The sequence below is a fragment of the Microcaecilia unicolor genome, chromosome 11 (assembly GCF_901765095.1).
Source record: "Microcaecilia unicolor chromosome 11, aMicUni1.1, whole genome shotgun sequence".
In the NCBI taxonomy this organism is placed as follows: Eukaryota; Metazoa; Chordata; class Amphibia; order Gymnophiona; family Siphonopidae; genus Microcaecilia; species Microcaecilia unicolor.
In genome coordinates, this window is record NC_044041.1 from 193168022 (window position 1) to 193188480 (window position 20459).

The 20459-nt window shown below is 42.9% G+C and overlaps 1 protein-coding gene across 2 annotated transcripts in view; it reads left to right on the plus strand.

The window, feature by feature from the left end:
- The window catches only part of WASF2 (WASP family member 2), a 71514-nt gene extending 51992 nt beyond the window's left edge, over positions 1 to 19522 (plus strand). For both annotated transcript variants that reach the window (XM_030217371.1, XM_030217372.1), the window contains exons 5-9: positions 2664 to 2781; positions 5172 to 5302; positions 6147 to 6302; positions 10912 to 11426; positions 15299 to 19522. In XM_030217371.1, coding sequence (XP_030073231.1) covers positions 2664 to 2781; positions 5172 to 5302; positions 6147 to 6302; positions 10912 to 11426; positions 15299 to 15456 — 1078 coding nt within the window. In that variant the 3' untranslated portion in view covers positions 15457 to 19522. The remainder of the gene's footprint in view (positions 1 to 2663; positions 2782 to 5171; positions 5303 to 6146; positions 6303 to 10911; positions 11427 to 15298) is intronic.
- Positions 19523 to 20459: the final 937 nt, after the last annotated feature.

The following is a 20459-nucleotide window of genomic DNA, read 5'->3' on the forward strand; positions in this document are numbered from 1 at the left end:
ATCTTATTTTCTTTTCCATGTTTTATTTTGTTTGATTTCTATAGATTCTACATGGAATGTTGCTATTCCACTAGCAACATTCCATGTAGAAGTCGGCCCTTGCAGATCACCAATGTGGCCGCGCAGGCTTCTGCTTCTGTGAGTCTGACGTCCTGCACGTACGTGCAGGACGTCAGACTCACAGAAACAGAAGCCTGCGCAGCCTTCTACACGGAATGTTGCTAGTGGAATAGCAACATTCCATGTAGAATCTCCAATAGTAGCAACATTCCATGTAGAATCTCCAATGGTATCTATTTTACTGTCATAGTAATGCTTGAATGTTTTCACTTATATACACTGTCAGCTAGCACATTTGCTTATTTCCGATCTGACGAAGAAGGGCAACCTTCGAAAGCTAATCAAGAAATGTATTAAGTTATGTCCAATAAAAAAGGTATCATCTTATTTTCTTTTCCATGTTTTATTTTGTTTGATTTCTATTGTCCTGTTCTAGAATCTGAATTTTACAAACCTCAGTCACACATTGCAGCTCTACTGAAAACAATATCTTAACATTTCTCTTCTTAGTTAGCCAGCACACAAACACAATGATTTTTTTTTTTAGTGTTAAGTCAAGTATTTTTCACTTTTTTTTTTTTAAAAGCAGCCAGTATTTCAGTTCATGTATTTGTTTTTTAGCCCTATGCCCTCCACACAACAACTAGTTGAAATGGATATAATAGGTACCACTTGAGCATCCTTAATATTGAGCAGGCTCTTTCTGTCTGGCTCCTTTGACGGAAACCATGCAAGCTGTATGAAGAAGTGTCCTTTGCTCGTTTTGTCTTCTATATTAAAAAAAGGAGAAAAAAAATCTTCCCGTGTATCCTGGGAGAATCCATAGCCCCAGTCAGCTAGCGCCTCCCCACCAGTGCTGCTGTCCGGATTCAAAGAGCTAAGCTGCTCTTTATAATCTTCAAGCCCCAGTTTGATTACATATGCAATTTGTTTTCTATCACCTTCACAGAAGACCATGTCACTTTTTAGTGATTAGTGCTTGCTAACCTCCTTCATGACCTGGTTCAGAACGCACAAGAAGGTGCAGTCTGGGGCAGTCTAGTTGCTGCAGATGAATTCAGCTTGCTTATTAGTGTTTGCCTGATTCTGATCTCGGGCAGATACTAGTGTCCACTCAAGCAGGGAGAAGGATGCAAAATCAAAGTGCTGCTATCGTTTTGGGAGATGCTACAGTTTTGTATAATCTCACAAGCACGAATGAATCTGAAGCAGTATAAGAATGTCTCATTGCAACCTCCCCCCAGCCCCCCCCCCCTTTTTTTTTTAAACCAAAGTAATTTCAGGTTGTTAGAGGCATCTGTAAGAGAATAGTTGGTCCTTCTGAAATCCAAGGACAGCAGCCTGATCTATGGCCCTTGTGACCAGAGGTTACTGTTTCCTGCCGCAGCGGGGTTCCAGTAGCTCACTCTGAAATGTTTGCTTCTTTGTGCCTTTCCCAAAGGGGGGAAAGGCAGGATTCCTGTGTTGAGTGTTTTTCTTTTTGGTGCACTCTGGATGCAGACATTGACCAGTATGCTGCTACCTGCTGCTAGTGAGCATGCTCAGATGCACTGAGCAGTCTTAGTGTTTTCCTGTGTCAGCAGGAGTCGCATCTGATAGATTCTCTAAAGGGAAGACGGCAGAAAAACAAAATGGGGAGTGAATCTGATAGAGCTGTTCTGTTCAGTAATTTTGCATGGAACACAACCCTACCAAGCAGGCCAGTGCTAAAGCAAAGGCAGCAAGTTTTCAACAGAAGTTAAAGCCAGCTGTAGCTTCTGATGAGAGAAAAGCCGCCCCTTCTGTTCAGGTTCCCTTGAATTAATGTAATTGTGTTAGAATGATTTCTGTCAATAGCGGCAGAACATAGAATTAGGGGAAGGGGCAAACTGGAGCAGCCACACTTCACTTTGCTAGAAGAACTATAGACATAGACCGCTATTAAATGGACTTGGAAAAATTCCGCATTTTTAGGTATAACTTGTCTGGAATGTTTTTACGTTTGGGGAGCGTGCCAGGTGCCCTTGACCTGGATTGGCCACTGTCGGTGACAGGATGCTGGGCTAGATGGACCTTTGGTCTTTCCCAGTATGGCACTACTTATGTACTTATGTTAACTAGAGCAGAGCTTCCTAAATGGGGATCGTGAAATCCGCATTTGGGGGCACAACCTGGGTAGGCTTTCCATAGGACATCATTCCCCTGCGCTGCCCAGTGGCTGCACACTTTCTGCAACCATGTGACTTGAGGTCATGGCCGCAGAATGATCACTGAGCGCTGAACTAGGGGTTACGATTTTATGATGTCGCCGAATTGTTGCCATATGCTTACAGATACAGGGGGAAATATTTGCTGTTTGTGAAAGAATATTCCATCAGTAACTCTGCTGTTTAGTCATTATTGTTGTTAGCGTTACATCCTCATTCTTCTGTAGCATTCATGTATTGTACTTCTCTTCTTTTTATAATTCATGTAAGCCACATTGCGCCTGCATTTGCGGGAAAATGTGGGGTAGAAATGAACCATAAATAAGGAGCAGGAGATGGTGGTGTTAGTTTTTTTTTTTTTTTAATAATTTGGAGCTGGACTTTTTTCTCATAAATGTTGACTTGTTCTGTTGTCAGGGAGGATGGCAAAGAAGCACTCAAGTTTTATACCGACCCTTCATATTTTTTTGACCTGTGGAAGGAGAAGATGCTTCAGGACACAAAGGATATCATGAAGGAGAAGAGGAAACACAGGGTAAGAGACGAGGAAGGATACCGAGATCTTGTGAAATGGTTCTCGGGAGTCTGGTGAAGCGGAGATGATGACCAAGCATATGAGAGAGAAGAGTGTATGAAAGATCATGAGAAAATACCATAGAACTGGTATGCAGGAAGAAATAGCTGGTAACGGGAGCCAAGGAGGAGGTACCGTATTTTTCGGACTATAAGACGCACCTAGGTTTTAGAGGAGGGAAAGAGGAAAAAAAAAATTTTCCTCTTTCCCTCCTCTAAAACCTAGGTGCTCCGGTGCGTCTTGTCCGAATTTTTGACCTCCGTTTTGTACTTACAGGATTCCGTGTTCCCTGGTGGTCTAGTGACGTCGGGGCAGGAAAGAGCCCCCTCTTTCCTGCCCATCGTGCTGCTCTCCCTGCTTCTCAATTTGAATATCGCCGAGACCGCCGGAAACCATTGAGAAGCAGGGAGAGCAGCGCGATGGGCAGGAAAGAGGGGGCTCTTTCCTGCCCCGACGTCACTAGACCACCAGGGAACACGGAATCCTGTAAGTACAAAACGGAGGTCAAAAACCGCTACCTTCGGACTATAAGACGCACCCCCCATTTTCCTCCCAAATTTTGGGGGAAAAAAAGTGCGTCTTATAGTCCGAAAAATACGGTAATGCCTTAAATGAGAAATGAAGGGAGGTACATATGGCATGCAGGAGACCTAATTTACCTAGAGAATTTGCCCCTTTAGCTCCCTAGTAGGCCCAACTGTAAAGGCAGAAAGTGGCAGGTTAAAATCCAAACGCTGATAGAAAATTATTGAGCATTGCAGAGTGCTACAGCACTTGTACAACCTACCATGTGGAGGTGAAGATCAAAGCAGGAAGCAGCTTGGAGAGAGCCACAGGAGTTAATGGCTGCAAAGGAGATGAAGGTGGCTTTCAGTTAATTTTCTCCATCTTTGAGCCCTGAAGTACCTCGGAGCTCTCAAATTAGTTTCCATATTTTTCTGATTTAAACTTGTAATATCCTACTACTACTAATAGTTTGAGTGCAGCATAAGTGTGTATATAAAAGGTTGCTTCTTCCCTCAGAATCGCCAAAATGTATTTACTTCACAGCAAAAGGAAAAATAGTTTGGAGCATTAGAATGTAGATCCTGGTCTCTACCCCAGCCGAGTACCCCTCAGCCCCCAACCCTGCTTCCAACTAAGCTCACGATCACCCTGCAGACAACACCTGGACTTTGTGTTGCCTGAAGGATCACAGTTTAGTACATTGTGTTGTGACCCTCGTCATGACCGATTGCTGGTGCAGTGCTTCAGGTATGGTCTTGAGTGAAGCGTTCAGAGTAGAGCACAAGTGCATTTTCCTGCGCACCTTCTGTTGTCCCCATTCAGGGACCGATCATGCTTAAATCTGCTTGGCTATAGAGATTAATTTTTTAATGGCTTTCTTCCTCTTTGTGTTGTCTCAATTTCTGCCGCACTTAATACATAAGGAGTTCTCAGTGTTTCCTGTTAAACGTAAAGCTGAGCACCATGGATTAGCATGATTATCGACAAATACTACTACTTAACATTTCTAGAACGCTACTAGGGTTACGCAGCGCTGTACAGTTTAACAAAGAAGGACAGTCCCTGCTCAAAGGAGCTTACAATCTAAAGGATGAAATGTCAAGTTGGGGCAGTCTAGATTTCCTGAATAGAGATAAAGTGGTTAGGTGCCGAAGGCGACATTGAAGAGGTGGGCTTTGAGTAAGGATTTGAAGATGGGCAGGGAAGGGGCCTGGCGTATGGGCTCAGGGAGTTTATGCCAAGCATGGGGTGAGGCGAGGCAGAAAGGGCGGAGCCTGGAGTTGGCGGTGGTGGAGAAGGGTACTGAAAGGAGGGATTTGTCTTGAGAGGGGAGGTTACAGGTAGGAACGTAAGGGGAGATGAGGGTAGAGAGGTAAGGAGGGGCTGCAGATCGAGTGCATTTGTAGGTTAGTAGGAGAAGCTTGAACTGTATGCGGTACCTGATCGGAAGCCAGTGAAGTGACTTGAGGAGAGGGGTGATATGAGTATATCGGTCTAGGCGGAAGATAAGGTGCACAGCAGAGTTCTGAACGGATTGAAGGGGGGATAGATGGTTAAGTGGGAGGCCAGTGAGGAGTAGGTTGCAGTAGTCAAGGCGAGAGGTAATGAGAGAGTGGATGAGAGTTCGGGTGGTGTGCTCAGAGAGGAAAGGGCGAATTTTGCTAATGTTATAGAGGAAGAAGCGACAGGTCTTGGTTAAAATACAAGAGGCAAAAGGTGGGGAAAGAAACAAAAGCAGTGAAATTGCATAGAAAATGAAGGGAAATGTCTCATAACATACTCCAAAACATCTCCAGTTCATGAAAATAACTCTCCCCCCACCCCCTTTCCATTATTCTGTTTAGAAAGAGAAGAAGGATAATCCAAACCGTGAGTATGTGAATCCTCGCAAGATTCGGACACGAAAGGAGGAATGGGAGAAGCGAAAGATGGGTCAGGAGTTTGTGGAACAGAAGGACAAGAACTTACCACAAAGGTATGAGATTTTCTTTAGGCTTGGTGGTGGTTGGCCTCCTTTCTAAGGGACTCAAATGTCTGCTCATTATTCCTCTTGTTTCCCAGAGGAATGTGAGTACTGGCTGGAGCTATCTCACTTACTTGAGACAGCTGGACTGAAAGTAATGTGAGCTACAGGCGAAGTAACTTCATCCCTCTCTCTTTACCACCCTCATTTCCTGACGCTGACTACAAGCAGGTGCTCCCCAGCTCACCCCACACACTTTATCCCCCACCCTCCTTGCCACCTTCTCTGAATGGACAGCTGTATGTATAATGGAAGCTTTGAGACTGCTGTATTTCATTTTTCTCCAAGCTTTTGCAGTTGATTAAGATTCATTTACTGCCTTTTTGGAGAAATTCACCCAAGACGGTGTACAGGAATTGTAACTGGACATATGCTGTCATAATTTTAAATTGCCTGTCTGTAACAAGATGCTCACATCTGCATAAGTACACAGAAAAGCAAAGTAAACGAGAAAAAAAGGCAAATTGATCATAGTAGCAGGAATATGAAAGTACCACACAGTACAGTGTAGAATGTTGGCCTCCCATCGTTAATTGTAATAAAATTTGCAAAATTGTACCTTGAGGTACACAGTTACCTTTTTACTGTGTGTTTGCTTACCGCCCCACCCAATGCTTGCGAGGTCCTTATTGATAGCAAGCTCCAGTTGTATCCATCCTGGAAAAAAAAAAGAGTTTCTCGTTAGAATTCAGACTCCAGTGCCTGCTATAATCTCTGTTGTGTGCAGCCTTGTTGATGTGTATGTTTTATAAAAAGCCATTTTTTCTTTCTGGGGACTTTTTTTTTTTTCCCTTAGCCACCCTTCCAACGTGGTATACCAAAATGGCTCTATAAGTTCTGGTGAGAATATAGATATGCAGCACTATCCACCACCACTGCAGTATGACTCTGCTTCACCATCTTCTCCCTCATTCTTGGATGACTCTTTACCGCCGCCACCTGCAGATTTCAGGTAAGCTTCAGTACCTGGGTATTCCTCAGTAGTTTTAGCCTCTCTTCAGGATTTAAAAGGACATTTAGGTTTGGTAAAATGAACATTTCATGTATTTCTTTCCCACCCAAATGTGGTGACTTGGGATGCATCTGCTCTCAACTATTGGAAAGCGATGTAGGTTTTTGTGCAGTTCTGTGAGGTGGGTGGGGGGAGGGGGGTCCTGTGAGGAAATGCAACTTTCTTCACCAGACTTGGTAGTGCGAGAGGATTTTCAGGTATAATGACAGAAGCTGTGGAGTACAGATTCCCTCTCCAGCGTCCAAGGTAAGGGCAGTTCTAGCTCTTCTCTGAGAAAAAGCATTTGGAATTTATAGCAGAGTGTTGGGTCGTGTGTGTGTGTTGGATTTTGGTGGGAGATATTTGTGTTCAGAAAATAGTAGAGAGAGAGAGTAAGTTAGGTCTACCAGAAATGGAAGGATGAAGAAAGGCAAGTAAAGGAGACCGCATGACCTAATAAAGGGGAGAACATTTGCTGACCCTTCTGGAGGGTCTACAGCTCAGTAAAGACCTGCACGGCTTAAAGCTGCAGGCTCTGAAGCTAACCACCTGCTATAGTGCTATTGGTGACCTTTCACTCCTAAAAAATCAAGCCTATCAACCTCTGCTCCCTGGTTAATTGTGAGACGAGTTAGTGACCAGCTTTCTCTAGGGGGATTAGTGGGACAGTATGGAGGTGTCAGTGTTTTACCCAATCTGGAAATCCCTACAAAAATTTTGTTGAGTATCTAGAAGGGGGGACGGTAAGGTGTCTTTAACCAAAACCGAGGTGATCCAGCAATATGGCGTAAAAGGCTTTGTATCCTTTTTGAGTTCTGGCAAAAACCGGATTCTGTGTAGGTTGTGATACCTTCTTAAACTGGATCAACACATTGCATGACCTTCTAAACCTTGACTAGTATGTTTTAGTGGAGTGATGGACCAATGTTTATAGAGGTGATTCAGCAGTAAAGGTGGGGAAACTGAAGCAGCAGAGCTCACGGAAGCAAGCTTGACAGGGTAGCACAATCTTATTTGGTTTCACCCTTTTGCTGTTGTCCCCTAGTTACAAGCTAGAGGACAAATATTCATGCAGAAGGTTATGTAGATCAAAGTAGAAGTGTAACCCAGCAATTTTACAGCAATAACGTGATAAACTGTAGCTTAATTATTCATTGACAATAATCTGAAAGCTCTAGGTATAATTTATAGACAAACATTTAACTTTTGATACTCAAGTTCCCTCAGTAATCACAAAATCTTTCAGGTCTCTTTGGAAGCTAAAAAGGATCAGTCCCTATTTCTCATCAGAAACATTTAGACTATTGGTTACAATCATTAACATTATCCCAACTCGATTATTGTAATGCCATATATGCTGGCTGTAAGGAGTACCTGTTGAAAAAAACTCCATCATATACAAAATCTCTTATTTTGAAAGTTCCTCCCCTTTATTAGTCAGATTACACTGGTTTCCCATCAAAGTGAGAGTCACTTTCAAATTATGTACCTTTATCTTTCAAATCCTAAATGGCACAGCTCCAGACTATATGGTACTATCAATAAACTTACCTCAAAGAAACACTAAATATGCGGCAAGAAACTCTCTCAGACTACAGCTCCCAAATTGCCAAAAAGTGATCTACAAAACTGTCCCCTCTGCAAACTTCACTTACCTAGGAACCAAATGGTGGAACCCCTGACCACCCAAAATAAGAAATATACTAGATTCCGCAAAATCCTCAAATCGTTCCTATTCAAGCAAACTCTCACAAAGAACAACCATATATCAAACAATTAATTTTGACCTGAATTGGTTATTACTCTATTTACCATTAACCTTCTCTTTGCTTCATGTACAATTTCTCGTTCATAATAGATTTCCTAAATGTTAAACATCCATCGTTATCCCAGTATGTTTATGATACTGTATTGTAAAATTGGATTCTTACAGCAAATTACTTTTTGATGCGTTATTCATTGTTATGCATCCTATACTGTTTATTGTAAGCCACATTGAACTCATCCTTGTTTGGGATAATGTAGGATAAATAAATACATTCAACAGCATATTTATAACATTTGTTAAGGGTTCCTCAGAAGAACTGGCATACACAAAGCACAGAACATTTCTCTTCGTGATAGAGTAGGCCCTTCCTCACTGGTCCTAGGTTTTATACAAAAACATCTTATGAAAAACTTTAAAAGCAAATAAACTTTGCCAAAAACATGCTTTTGCTGCTGAACCAGCTAGCACTGAAATTGGACCTTCTGCCAGCGTGGCCAGGTTTTAGTTTCTTCATCAGGGTAGCAGTCCGAGATATATGGTGACTGCTAGTAAAGACTTGCTATGTTATACAAGTTAGAATTCTCCGCTGTAATCATAGATTCTTTCTTGGAGTCCCCTTTTGCGCAGATTGCAGAAACTAGGGGGTCCTGGGGGGGCGGTTGTTCCAGTACCCAATAGTGCCTCTGTATAAGGCTCTGGTTAGAGTTCATTTGGAGTCATATGTGCATTTCAGGAGACCGTTCCTTCAAAAAAGATAGAAACGGAATGGAGTTAATCCAGAGGACAGCCACTAAAATGGCTCTATGAAAACATGTGGGATCAGACACAGATCTCTATACACATACATTTAATTTTCTCTGTATAGATGCAACATAGTAGATGACGGCAGAAAAAGACCTGCACGGTCCATCCAGTCTGCCCAAGAAATGTGCCACGTTTTTGTGTATACCTTACCTTGATTTGTACCTGTCTTTTTCAGGGCACAGACCGTACAAGTCTGCCCAGCACTATCCTCACCTCCCAACCACCAGCCCCGCCTCCCACTACCGGCTCTGTTATCCAATCTCGGCTAAGCTCCTTAGGATCCATTTCTTCTGAACAGGATTCCTTTATGTTTATCCCACGCATGTTTGAATTCCGTTACCATTTTCATCTCCACCACCTCCCGCGGGAGGGCATTCCAAGCATCCACCACTCTCTCCGTGAAAAAATACTTCCTGACATTTTTCTTGAGTCTGCCCCCATGCAATCTCATTTCATGTCCTCTCGTTCTACCGCCTTCGTATCTCTGGAAAAGGTTCGTTTGCCGATTAATACCTTTCAAATATTTGAACGTCTGTATCATATCACCCCTGTTTATATGTGTATATACCTATTTACTTTGGAACAGAGGCAAAAGAGCCACATTTTAAATACCCCTGTGATGTAAATTCACAAGAGGCAGGTCTCTTTTGAAAGGAAGCTCTGGAATGAGGGGTGAAAGGGGACAGACCCTGGACTAATCTAAGGAAATATTTCTTAAGGGAAAGGGTGGTGGATGCATGGAATGGCCTCCCAATGGAGGTGGAGGGAAAAGGACTATCTAAATATATGCAAGCATGGGATAAGCAAGCACAGAGGATTGGATGGTAGAGCTTTAATAGTTGGTAAATAATGGACATACTGGCTAGGCCATATAGAGGTGTACTTACAAAGTTACATAGTAACCTTTGGAATTTTGTAAGTCGTTCTTTGAAAATGATCCTCATAGTATTTTATCTGCTGTCATTTTCTGTGTTTCTATATTCTTGCTGTAATGTAGATGCTAAATTGACTATTAAGCTGAACATAACTATTAAAAAAATAAATTGGGAGATTGCAGCCCTCTGAGCAAAGCCCCTTCCACTGCTCTGAAATACAGGTCATCTTTTGTATGACTTATTTGTAAACATTTGTTATACCACAGTATCACCAGGTATCAAAGCAGTTTACAGTATCCATAAGTTTTTGGTTTTTTTTTTTTTAAAGCATGTATATTAAACAATCACAAATAAACATATCGGGGGGTGGGGGGGGGGGGGGGGGGGGGGGGGGAGACAATTAGAAGCCAAAGATTCAAAATGTGCAAAACAGAAAACCAGAACACAGAAGGAAATAGGATTGCAAAATTACAAAGAAAACTTTCCTAAAAAAAAAAAAAAAAAAAGTCTTTAATGACGATTTAAATGTAATATACAAAGGGTTATGCATCCCTGTTTTTAGTTTTTAATCTAGCTATCATGTACCTAAGTTGAAAATCGTAGTTTAAAAAGCTGGCAAAATTAAACCGAATCTTAGCTGTTCTTCCTCATTGCATAGTCACTTCCTGTCAGTGCTAGAGGACACAGGAAGTGAACACACACTACAAATTGATTCTTGGTCCTGGCTCCTTTGGCTCATAAATGGGTCTATAAGAATATTTGTAATGAATATGCATGATATACATTTGTTCTAAGGACCATGTTGATTTGCATATTTGGATTACCGTTAAACATTTTTTGAGTTTGGATTGGAGATTAACAGCACTGATTGACAGCAGCTAGATCACGCCTGGTCTCTAGCTAGTATAGAAAAGCAGATTCTCAGAATTGCACTGCAGCTTAGATTTGGGGTTTTCTTTTAGCTTGTGCAGCCAACACACAAATGGAAATTGTTAAACTACATGGACATTCATCTTGCTAAAATGATGAAATCCTGGGTGTTTGTGATGGTATTAAAAGCAAGTTCCATGCTGAAGTGTTTTTCATAAGATTCCATTTCTTATAATTTGTTTCCTCCCTCCAGCTTCTCCGGAGACGCCCACAACGGATCTCTTCCTGGAGGCCAGAAACGCTCTAGTCTGATCAGCCCCAGCCATCCCCCTCCTGCCCCACCAATTGCATCACCAGGGACCAGACCAGGCTTTTCTCCACCCCCTGCTCCACCCCCACCTCCCCCCTTTGGAGCTATTCCTCCACCACCTGCTGTGGGTTTTCCAGCCCCTTCAACTCCACCCCCTCCCTCACCTCCATCCTTCCCTCCTCACCCTGGATTTATTGCCCCTCCTCCTCCTCCGCTGCCTCCACCAGCACCAGAATTTTCCTCCCTGCCACCATCCTCTTTTCCCCAGCCAGGTGGGGCTCCTCCTCCACCTCCACCACCTGGTCCCCCTCCTCCAGCTTTTGGGGCATTGGATGGTCCACCACCACCGCCTTTTCTACCATCAGACTCCTCTGTGCCTTCCTCCACTGCAAAACCAAAGTCTTCTCTGCCTCCTGTTAGTGATGCCAGATGTGACCTGCTGTCTGCCATTCGTCAAGGTAAAAATCCCTTTTATCTTGTATTATTTTCTCTCCCCAATTCAACTTGCTATTGCTCTTCCCAGTGAAGCCAGTGTGTGTTGCCATGGTAACTAGTGAGCCCTTTTCTCTGCTCTGTTCCTTCCTCGGGGCAGCTGAGGGACTGGCATTATGACTGTCTGCTTTCAGATCCTCTCCCACCTGCCTCACTTTCTTACATTTTAATGATGCCACAAGAGCCTGTGGACTTAGTGCTGAGCCATTTCTGCACATGTGCACGAATCCTTTCAGCGTTAGATCACTGTGCAGTGAGCGAGTGGTACAATCATGTACCCTGATCAGTTGGTTGTCCTGTTTGCTGCTCTTGGCTCCATCTCCTTACTGCCATGTTTTTGGATAATTGCTTTTTTACATTTGTTGTGTATTCCTAAATGCCACTGATCCCCATCCTGGGAGCGTTATAACCTGGGGACTCAAGTTAGGCTCGTAACTTCTAGAGAATCATTGGATGACTGTTCTTGGTGCTTCTTGCACTTTCTGAGCCACGGGTTTCAAGCTGGTTTTAGTATGTGCTGTCCATCATTTGCTTTCCTTAAGCTTTCAATTTTACCTTGGTTTGCATTTCCATGTACCCCCTTTGTCCTGGGTTTTGTTTGGTGCCATGTGAAAATTTTGAGAGATGGGTTTTTGGGGGAACAGGATTGACCTGAAAGCTTTCTTGCGGGGTGTGTGCACATGACATGATTTGCTCGATTTTTGGACTTGGAGCTAGTGTTACTGTAACTTGTAACTCAAGTTGGCAGCCGTACTTATCCTAGAGAAACTGGATTCTCTGCAGGGTGTTATGCCTTTTACAAGATCAAGATCATGAAAATTATCTGATTTGCAGTTCACAAACTTTTTTGAGCAGTGACAGAGTTCCATCTGATACTGTCTGTTCTGGTGCCACACAATCACCCACCCCTGTCAGCCTCTCTCTCTCTCAGTCCCTGCACTTGCCCTCTTAAGGATCATGCTACTGCAGCAAAGGTCAAATTATAAAGTGAACACAGGCTTCATCCCTGCTCTCAATGTACAGCAAAGGATTATGCTGTGGGGAGGAAGGTGGGCAGCAGTAAGCGGAGAGATTTTGGAGGTTCGAGGCAAAGTGATAATTCAGCAAGTTACGTGCAGGTTAAGATTCAGAACACTGTGGGGTTAATTTGCTTATCTCATAGCTCTGCTTAACAATTAGTGCATAATGTAAAAAGTGAGGTGATGTGCAAATAGAACAGTAGTAAAGGATCACGCAAAACACATGCTTATTCTTATCGGCTGGGCATCTCTTGGGTGATTATCTGCTAATCATTTGTTTTTCACAAGCAGACAGGCTGGGGTACCTTACAGTGCTAACACTCCTTAGTGCATGCACCTACTCCCACAGTGGAGAAGTCCCAGGCTGCAAGCCAGGAGAGCCCAGTTCCAAGTCTTTCTGTGGCAAGATTGGTAGTCAGCTGGGGGGGGGGGGGGGGGGGGGGTCAGAAAATTGCTACCCTGGGCCCAAACCTGTGTGTAAATTCAGTTTTTTTTTGTTACATTTGTATCCCGCGCTTTCCCACTCATGGCAGGCTCAATGCGGTGGGCAATGGAGGGTTAAGTGACTTGCCCAGAGTCACAAGGAGCTGCCTGTGCCTGAAGTGGGAATCGAAAGTTCCTCAGTTCCCCAGGACCAAAGTCCACCACCCTAACCACTAGGCCACTCCTCCACTGTTGCTACTATTTGAGATTCTACATGGAATGTTACTATTCCACTAGTGCAACATTCCATGTAGAAGTCGGCCCTTGCAGATCACCAATGTGGCCGCGCAGGCTTCTGCTTCTGTGAGTCTGACGTCCTGCACGTACGTGCAGGACGTCAGACTCACAGAAACAGAAGCCTGCGCAGCCTTCTACATGGAATGTTGCTAGTGGAATAGCAACATTCCATGTAGAATCTCCATTAGTAGCAACATTCCATGTAGAATCTCCAATAGTATCTATTTTATTTTTGTTACATTTGTACCCTGTGCTTTCCCACTCATGGCAGGCTCAATGCAGCTTACATGGGGCAATGGAGGGTTAAGTGACTTGCCCAGAGTCACAAGGAGCTGCCTGTGCCGGGAATCGAACTCAGTTCCTCAGGACCAAAGTCCACCACCCTAACCACTAGGCCACTCCTCCACCTGCTGTTTAGCTTAGGGTCAGGTGAGTTGGCAATGGTTTTAGCCAAGCTGATGAAAGTTTAGCTTGTATGCACTTACCTCACAACTTTTTCTAAGGTTGAAGGTATTTTCTGTGTCCCCTAATGGGCTGTATCTGAGGCAATGGAGCATTAAGTGACTTGTCCAAGGTCACAAGGAGACACAGAAAGACTTGAACTGGGCTCTCCTGGCTTTCAGCCTGCGACTTCTCCACTGTGGGATTAGGTGCATGCACTAAGGAGTGTTAGCACTGTAAGGTACCCCAGCCTGTCTGCTTGTGAAAAACAAATGATTAGCAGATAATCACCCAAGAGATGCCCAGCCGATAAGAATAAGCATGTGTTTTGCGTGAGCCTTTACTACTGTTCTATTTGCACATCACCTCACTTTTTACATTATGCACTAATTGTTAAGCAGAGCTATGAGATAAGCAAATTAACCCCACAGTGTTCTGAATCTTAACCTGCACGTAACTTGCTGAATTATCACTTTGCTGTTGGTGCTCGGGTACGATTTCACAACAGTTTTTCACCAAGCTCCTTTATTCTACTATATATCTAGTCTATTCACCTAAAAACTGGCTCAGGTGTTCTTACCTAGAGCAAGTCATTGTAATAACTTTTTTTTTTATTTTGTAGCCTCCCTCCAAATGATGCTCAAGGTGACTTAAAATTGGGTTCATACCCAATCAGTCTTTCCCCTCCCCCCCCCCCCCCCCCCCCCCCCCAAGAAATTTTGATCAGAGTGGGTGCCTGAGTGTCCGTAAGAGCAGTGGAATTTCAATACTGGTTTCTGGGGTTATCAGCACATTGTTCTAGCCTGTGAATCCTTTTGCGTGTTAGCAATTTGGACCCATGACACTTCATTTCTGTGATTTACTGTGTTCACTGTGTAAATATAAAGGCGCATTTATTTTATTTATTTTTTTATTTTTGTTACATTTGAACCCTGCGCTTTCCCACTCATGGTAGGCTCAATGCGGCTTACATGGGGCAATGGAGGGTTAAGTGACTTGCCCAGAGTCACAAGGAGCTGCCTGTGCCTGAAGTGGGGATCGAACTCAGTTCCTCAGTTCCCCAGGACCAAAGTCCACCACCCTAACCACTAGGTCACTCCTCCACTGTTGCTACTATTTGAGATTCTACATGGAATGTTGCTACTATTGGAGATTCTACATGGAATGTTGCTATTCCACTAGCAACATTCCATGTAGAAGTCGGCCCTTGCAGATCACCAATGTGGCCGCGCAGGCTTCTGCTTCTGTGAGTCTGCGTCAGACTCACAGAAACAGAAGCCTGCGCAGCCTTCTACATGGAATGATGCTAGTGGAATAGCAACAGTCCATGTAGAATCTCCAATAGTAGCAACATTCCATGTAGAATCTCCAATAGTATCTATTTTATTTTTGTTACATTTGTACCCTGCGCTTTCCCACTCATGGCAGGCTCAATGCGGCTTACATGGGGCAATGGAGGGTTAAGTGACTTGCCCAGAGTCACAAGGAGCTGCCTGTGCCTGATCTGGGAATTTCTGAGAAGGCAGTTCTAGCATCTGCTAACTTGTGTAGCACATTACGCTGAATATAGGAAATTTGCTTTAGGGGAAATTCCTGCTTCCTGTCTTCCTCCGTTGTCACTGTCTCAAATTACTATTGCCATCCTCTCTTCTTGACAGGATTCCAGTTGCGAAAAGTGGAGGAGCAGCTGGAGCATGAGAAAAGGGACATTGGGGGAAACGATGTGGCAACCATCCTCTCTCGTCGTATTGCTGTGGAGTACAGCGACTCGGAAGACGACTCCTCGGAGTTCGATGAGGATGACTGGTCTGATTAATCTCTCAACTAACTTCTGGAAGATTCAGCTAATCGTTTTTGTTGCCAAAACTGCTTCTCCATCCTGTCTGACTGGAAGAGCAGAGGTTTACCAGTAACCTCAAATAGATTCACAAGATGCCTAGCAGAAAAGACTTTTGGGTGTTTCACCCTGGAGAGCTCTCTGTACATAACCTTAAGTGCTGACAGACTGGCTGGTTCTAGGTGGTTGGGGAAAGTGAGGGAAAGGGAGGTAGAGGAACTACATAAATAACAGTACCCTTACTGCTTGTTGCTGAAAGGTTGTAAGTTCATAATGTAGGTGCTAATTCCCCTAACACTGTTTTAAAATCAGCAGATGAATAAATTTGCACAGGAAGATTCAAGGAAATTGAAATTCGTGTACCATGTGCTTCAGCTGTCAGTTCATATGTAAGCACAATTTTCACTTTTTTTTTTTCTTCAGGGACATCAATATTGACCAGTTCTGTTCTGCTTCTTATATCCTGGCCTCTAGCATTACCAGAATGAATTGCACAAGATATGCAACATGTGTATTCTGATACTGGCCCTGTGTGCATCAACACCCTGTTTCCTGTTCCTCTAGCTGAGTACCAAAGCTTAGTCCTGGCGTTGATGTTCACCCAGACAGTGGGTTTCTTTAGATTCCTCCCTGCACATTAAGTGGGAATTTCTTGAAAATTAATAGCTTGTTCTCCCTTACCTGGTGGTGGGGCTTTGTGCGTTGTGTGGTCCCAGGATCAGGAATTTAGTGACTGGGTTTTAAAGATTTGTTCTTCTGTGTTGTAGTTACGGGAAGTTTTATTGATCGATATCCTCCTCAGAGCCAGGAGATTGCACGGATACACGCTACCCTTCGACAGTTGCCTGGATGGGGCACTGCACTGAATGCAGACCGGAGTATAGGAAACACGTTAGGGGCAGGGGTACCTAGATTATAGTTGCCTTTGATTCGACTCGTGCAGGTAGAGAGAGGTTTAAACATAGTTAGCTGTGGTCTTACCTTACCCCTGAGGATACAGCAGTATGTCAGCAAGAATCCCTGTGTAGAAGCTTCAGAGTCTTTTCTTGCATTATTCACTTCTTGGCTGGCTGCACTGTATTGGGGACCTAGTGATTTAAAGTTTATTCAGGATGTATTACATGTAGCCACGATTACTTGTTTCCTTAGGATTCTGGTAATGTCTCTTGCCTTTGCCGTCATTGTAAAAGATTTTATTTCCCCTCCCCAAACCACATCCTCTTTTGATATGTCTGGGAGAAATGAACTTGTAGCATTAAATGTAAAATATTTTGGGTCATTCACTTGGTTAGCAGGTATCTGTTATCGTGGTTGAGGAATGGGTATGCAAGATATCTTTTGAAAACACCTTTGGGGACCAGATGTGTGTGTGTGTTGAGAAAGGACATATATGTAATGAGGCAAGAATTAATTCCATAGGAAGAGGTGCATTAGGGCTTGTCTGTTCTTGCACATGGAATGCTCTTTATGAGTTAATGAGGAACCAAGCAAAAACTTTGATTCTGATATATGCAAATAAATTATTTTCCTCCCGCAAGTGAAATGAGAGAATGGGCTACTTTGTGTTGGTCCATATAGACGGGGAAAGACTTTTTAGATTACTTGTATTTTTGCATAATTTCGATACTTAAAGTGACTAAGCGTTAAGATAGCTGTAGTTGTAGGAATGGGCTTAAATGTTAACCTTTTGTATATATGCATATCACTTAACTATAGAGATCTTTCTAACACTCTAATCAGTGCCTGATGGGTGTGGAAGGTTGTCATTTTCAAAACAAATAATGGTGGCCAACCATCCCCTTCCCATTGAAACTCTTGGATATAGACTTGCAGCTACTGTATGCACAGGCCGAGCCACAAGCCTTTTTAGCTAGTCGGTCACTTTTTTCTATTTTAAAAGTTTTGTATAGCTTTTCTTTAAAAGAAAAATTGGTAATATTGCTCTGTATGTATATCTACAGTCTAAAAAAATAGTACAGATTAGAGGTGTCAGATGTCCAGATTTGAAGATTGGTTGGTACCCTTTTCTGGTATGTGCACACTTGTCTCTAGGAATAATCAGACATCTTTAGCCTAGCTGTTTCCGACTTCAGGCTTTTTCTTACTCATCTCTCTGAACTTTTCAGATGCCAAGCTGAGTCCTGGAGCATAAGCTCCTAAGGGCCGAGATTGAGAGCACCTGTAGCTCTGAAGCCTGATAAGAGTTAGGTAGCCAGAACTGAGGCTTTGGCAACCTAAACATTTAAGAGAAATCTCCAGTCATTCTTTCTGAGTATTTTGCTTTTTAGTTTGTGATGAGAGGGTAGTGAGTATGAGACACCCAGCTGTCAAGCCTTGAAAGGAGGGTGAGAAGGGTTGGAATAGTTTATGATCCCTCTATGCGCCACCTTCACGTGTCAAATGTTGGTATACAGACCATATCTGTTAATAGCATGAGCTGAGGTGGATTGTGGCCCGGATACTGGGTAGCTGGAAATTTAGTTAAACAAAACTGAGGTTAAGACCTGGTGGGGAGACAGGGGGTGCTGGCTGAGGAATTTTTGGAATGGGACAAGATTAGTATGTTAAAACAGATCTTGAAGATGGTGAAAGGGTGTGTTTTTTTTTTAAATAATTTCCAGTACACACATCAGATTGGATTGAAGGGTGAGACCAGGTTAGCAGTTGGGCTGTGCTGCAGGAATACATAGTCACCAGGTTTTGATAGTATTGTTTTGAAGATGCAGTTGGGCAGACAATGTGCAATACAAGTATCCTTGTCTAGCTGCAGAAAGGCACCGACGAGAGATTCCATTTTTTGACCTGCTTACTGTCAGCCATTATAAGAGATGAAGGAGATGAAGAAAGAGCTGCACACCTTCAATTGGTCAGGTAAGTGTGAAGCTGGCTGCCAAGGTCACATGTAATCGCTTTGAGGCATGTGGGGCTAGAGTAAAGAAGATTCCCTGTTGAGCAGCCATTATTTCCCTGGTGTAGGAAGGAAGTGTGTATTGATCAGCAAAATCTTAAAAATAATACCAAAAATGTAAAGATGATCAGACGGACAGATAGGATCACCCAATTTTCTATATTTTCAAAGCCTTGAATTTGGTGGCTGGAGCAGTTAAAAAAAAAAAAAAAAAGGTTTTTAACCCATATTGAGAAGCAGCAAATGTAAAAAAATAAATAAATTTGCTTGAACGAGAGCCATAGAAGATGCATAAAGTGCCTTATTTTATCAAATGATGCAATGTGTTTATAGATGTTTCAGGCGCAGGGGAAGGAGACGGCGCACAGAGCAATAAGAGGATTTTATAATAAAGAGATTGTACTCCTGGAATTGCTTTTTTTGTTATAATGTAAAACTTTCCGCAGACTTTGGGAGGTGGGTGAGGATGCCTGGCAGACAAGGAGAATCTGTTGAAGGGCAGTTGTATTCTCCTCTCCCTATGCTTAAACAAGAGTTAAGAATCAGGGTAATTATGCAAAAACTGTTCTTTCTGATGGTTTGTATATGAGTAACTGGCCAGAAAACTATTTGTTAAATGTCACGTATGACTTAAAAAAATGTGTAACTTTGAAATTTTTTCTACTTTTGTACTCTAATCTTGTTGGTTCTCTAATTATAGATATTACAGTGCAAGATGGTTTTTTTGATGCACTTAATTTAGCCATAATGTTGTGAATTTTCTGTCTTTTTCAGATGAATAGTAAAGTAATATAGCCACTATTTATGTTTGTTTCATAATCATGTTTCTAGCATCTTAACTGGATACTACATCTGATCTGGCTTAGTGCCATTTGGCCTTTAAAGTTCTGACCGCTAAGTCTGTGCTGTGTGTCTGTCCCCAAAACCTGATCATACTACACCCTGTGCACGTGTGACTTTAGCTGGGTTAGTCTGTGTCTGAAGAACCCAAGAATTCTTTTGTATTTCAATCTTGTAACGCCTTTTAAGCCATGTTCTGATTTCGCTGTACACTTTTAGAATTCTGCTTGGATCACGTGGAAACATGCATTGTTGTAAACATTTGAGAAAAAAAGAAAACATGATTTTATCATCACTCATCGGTTGTTTCTACTACTTTACTTGGTCATGATATGAAATGTCTGGCGTTCCACGAGGGGCCAGAGCACTGATTGTATGTGAAAGCGTTGTGTTTAAAGGTCATGTTAGGCTTGCCTGCATACAGCCGTGTACTGGAGCATATGATGTATAAGAGAGGAAACCTCATACAAACTGTGGCACTGCCTGGTATATGTTAACCAGGAAATAAGCAAGGCGCACAGTGAAAAAGTAATCATGGGTGAAAACCTCTCTGCTAGGCATTTACTTGAGTGACAAAAAAATGGTCTAACCATTCATCTTAAACAAAGATCTGAGAAATGGCCAATAGCCAACACTTATCTTATGCTGCTGTGTAGCTAGGCTCCGTAACTCCGTGCTGCTGAGGTCCCGACGGACCCGTTTCGCTTCCGCTTTCTCAAGGGTCCTCAACACATAACCCGGAGAGCTGGAGCTACTACAGCAAATGGACACGGAGCCTTGCTTATTTCCTGGTTAACATATACCAGGCAGTGCCACAGTTTGTTTGAGGTTTCCTCATACATCATATGCTCCAGTACACAGGTGTTTTTTTGATGATTCACTTAGTACATTGGTATTATACAGTTACATTGTGAATCAGGTCTATTTTTGTATACTTTGCTTGCATACAGTACAGTCTATAACAAATGGTGCTTTTAAGGAAACCCAGCCAAGAAAAGGGTGTAATTTTTTTTTCCCATTAAGACTATAGGGCCTGGCAAGGTAATCTACTGTAATAAAACGCACCCTCAACGTTCTGAAGACACTGACGTCACTGCAGCCACTCAGACACTGGTTCGTAAGTTCATGGTGGTGAAGCCAGAACACTCACCATGTCTCCATGCCCTGCCCTAGCATCACATGTGATGACGTCAAGGGCGGAACAAGTACACATCAACGCAAATGAACGAACAGG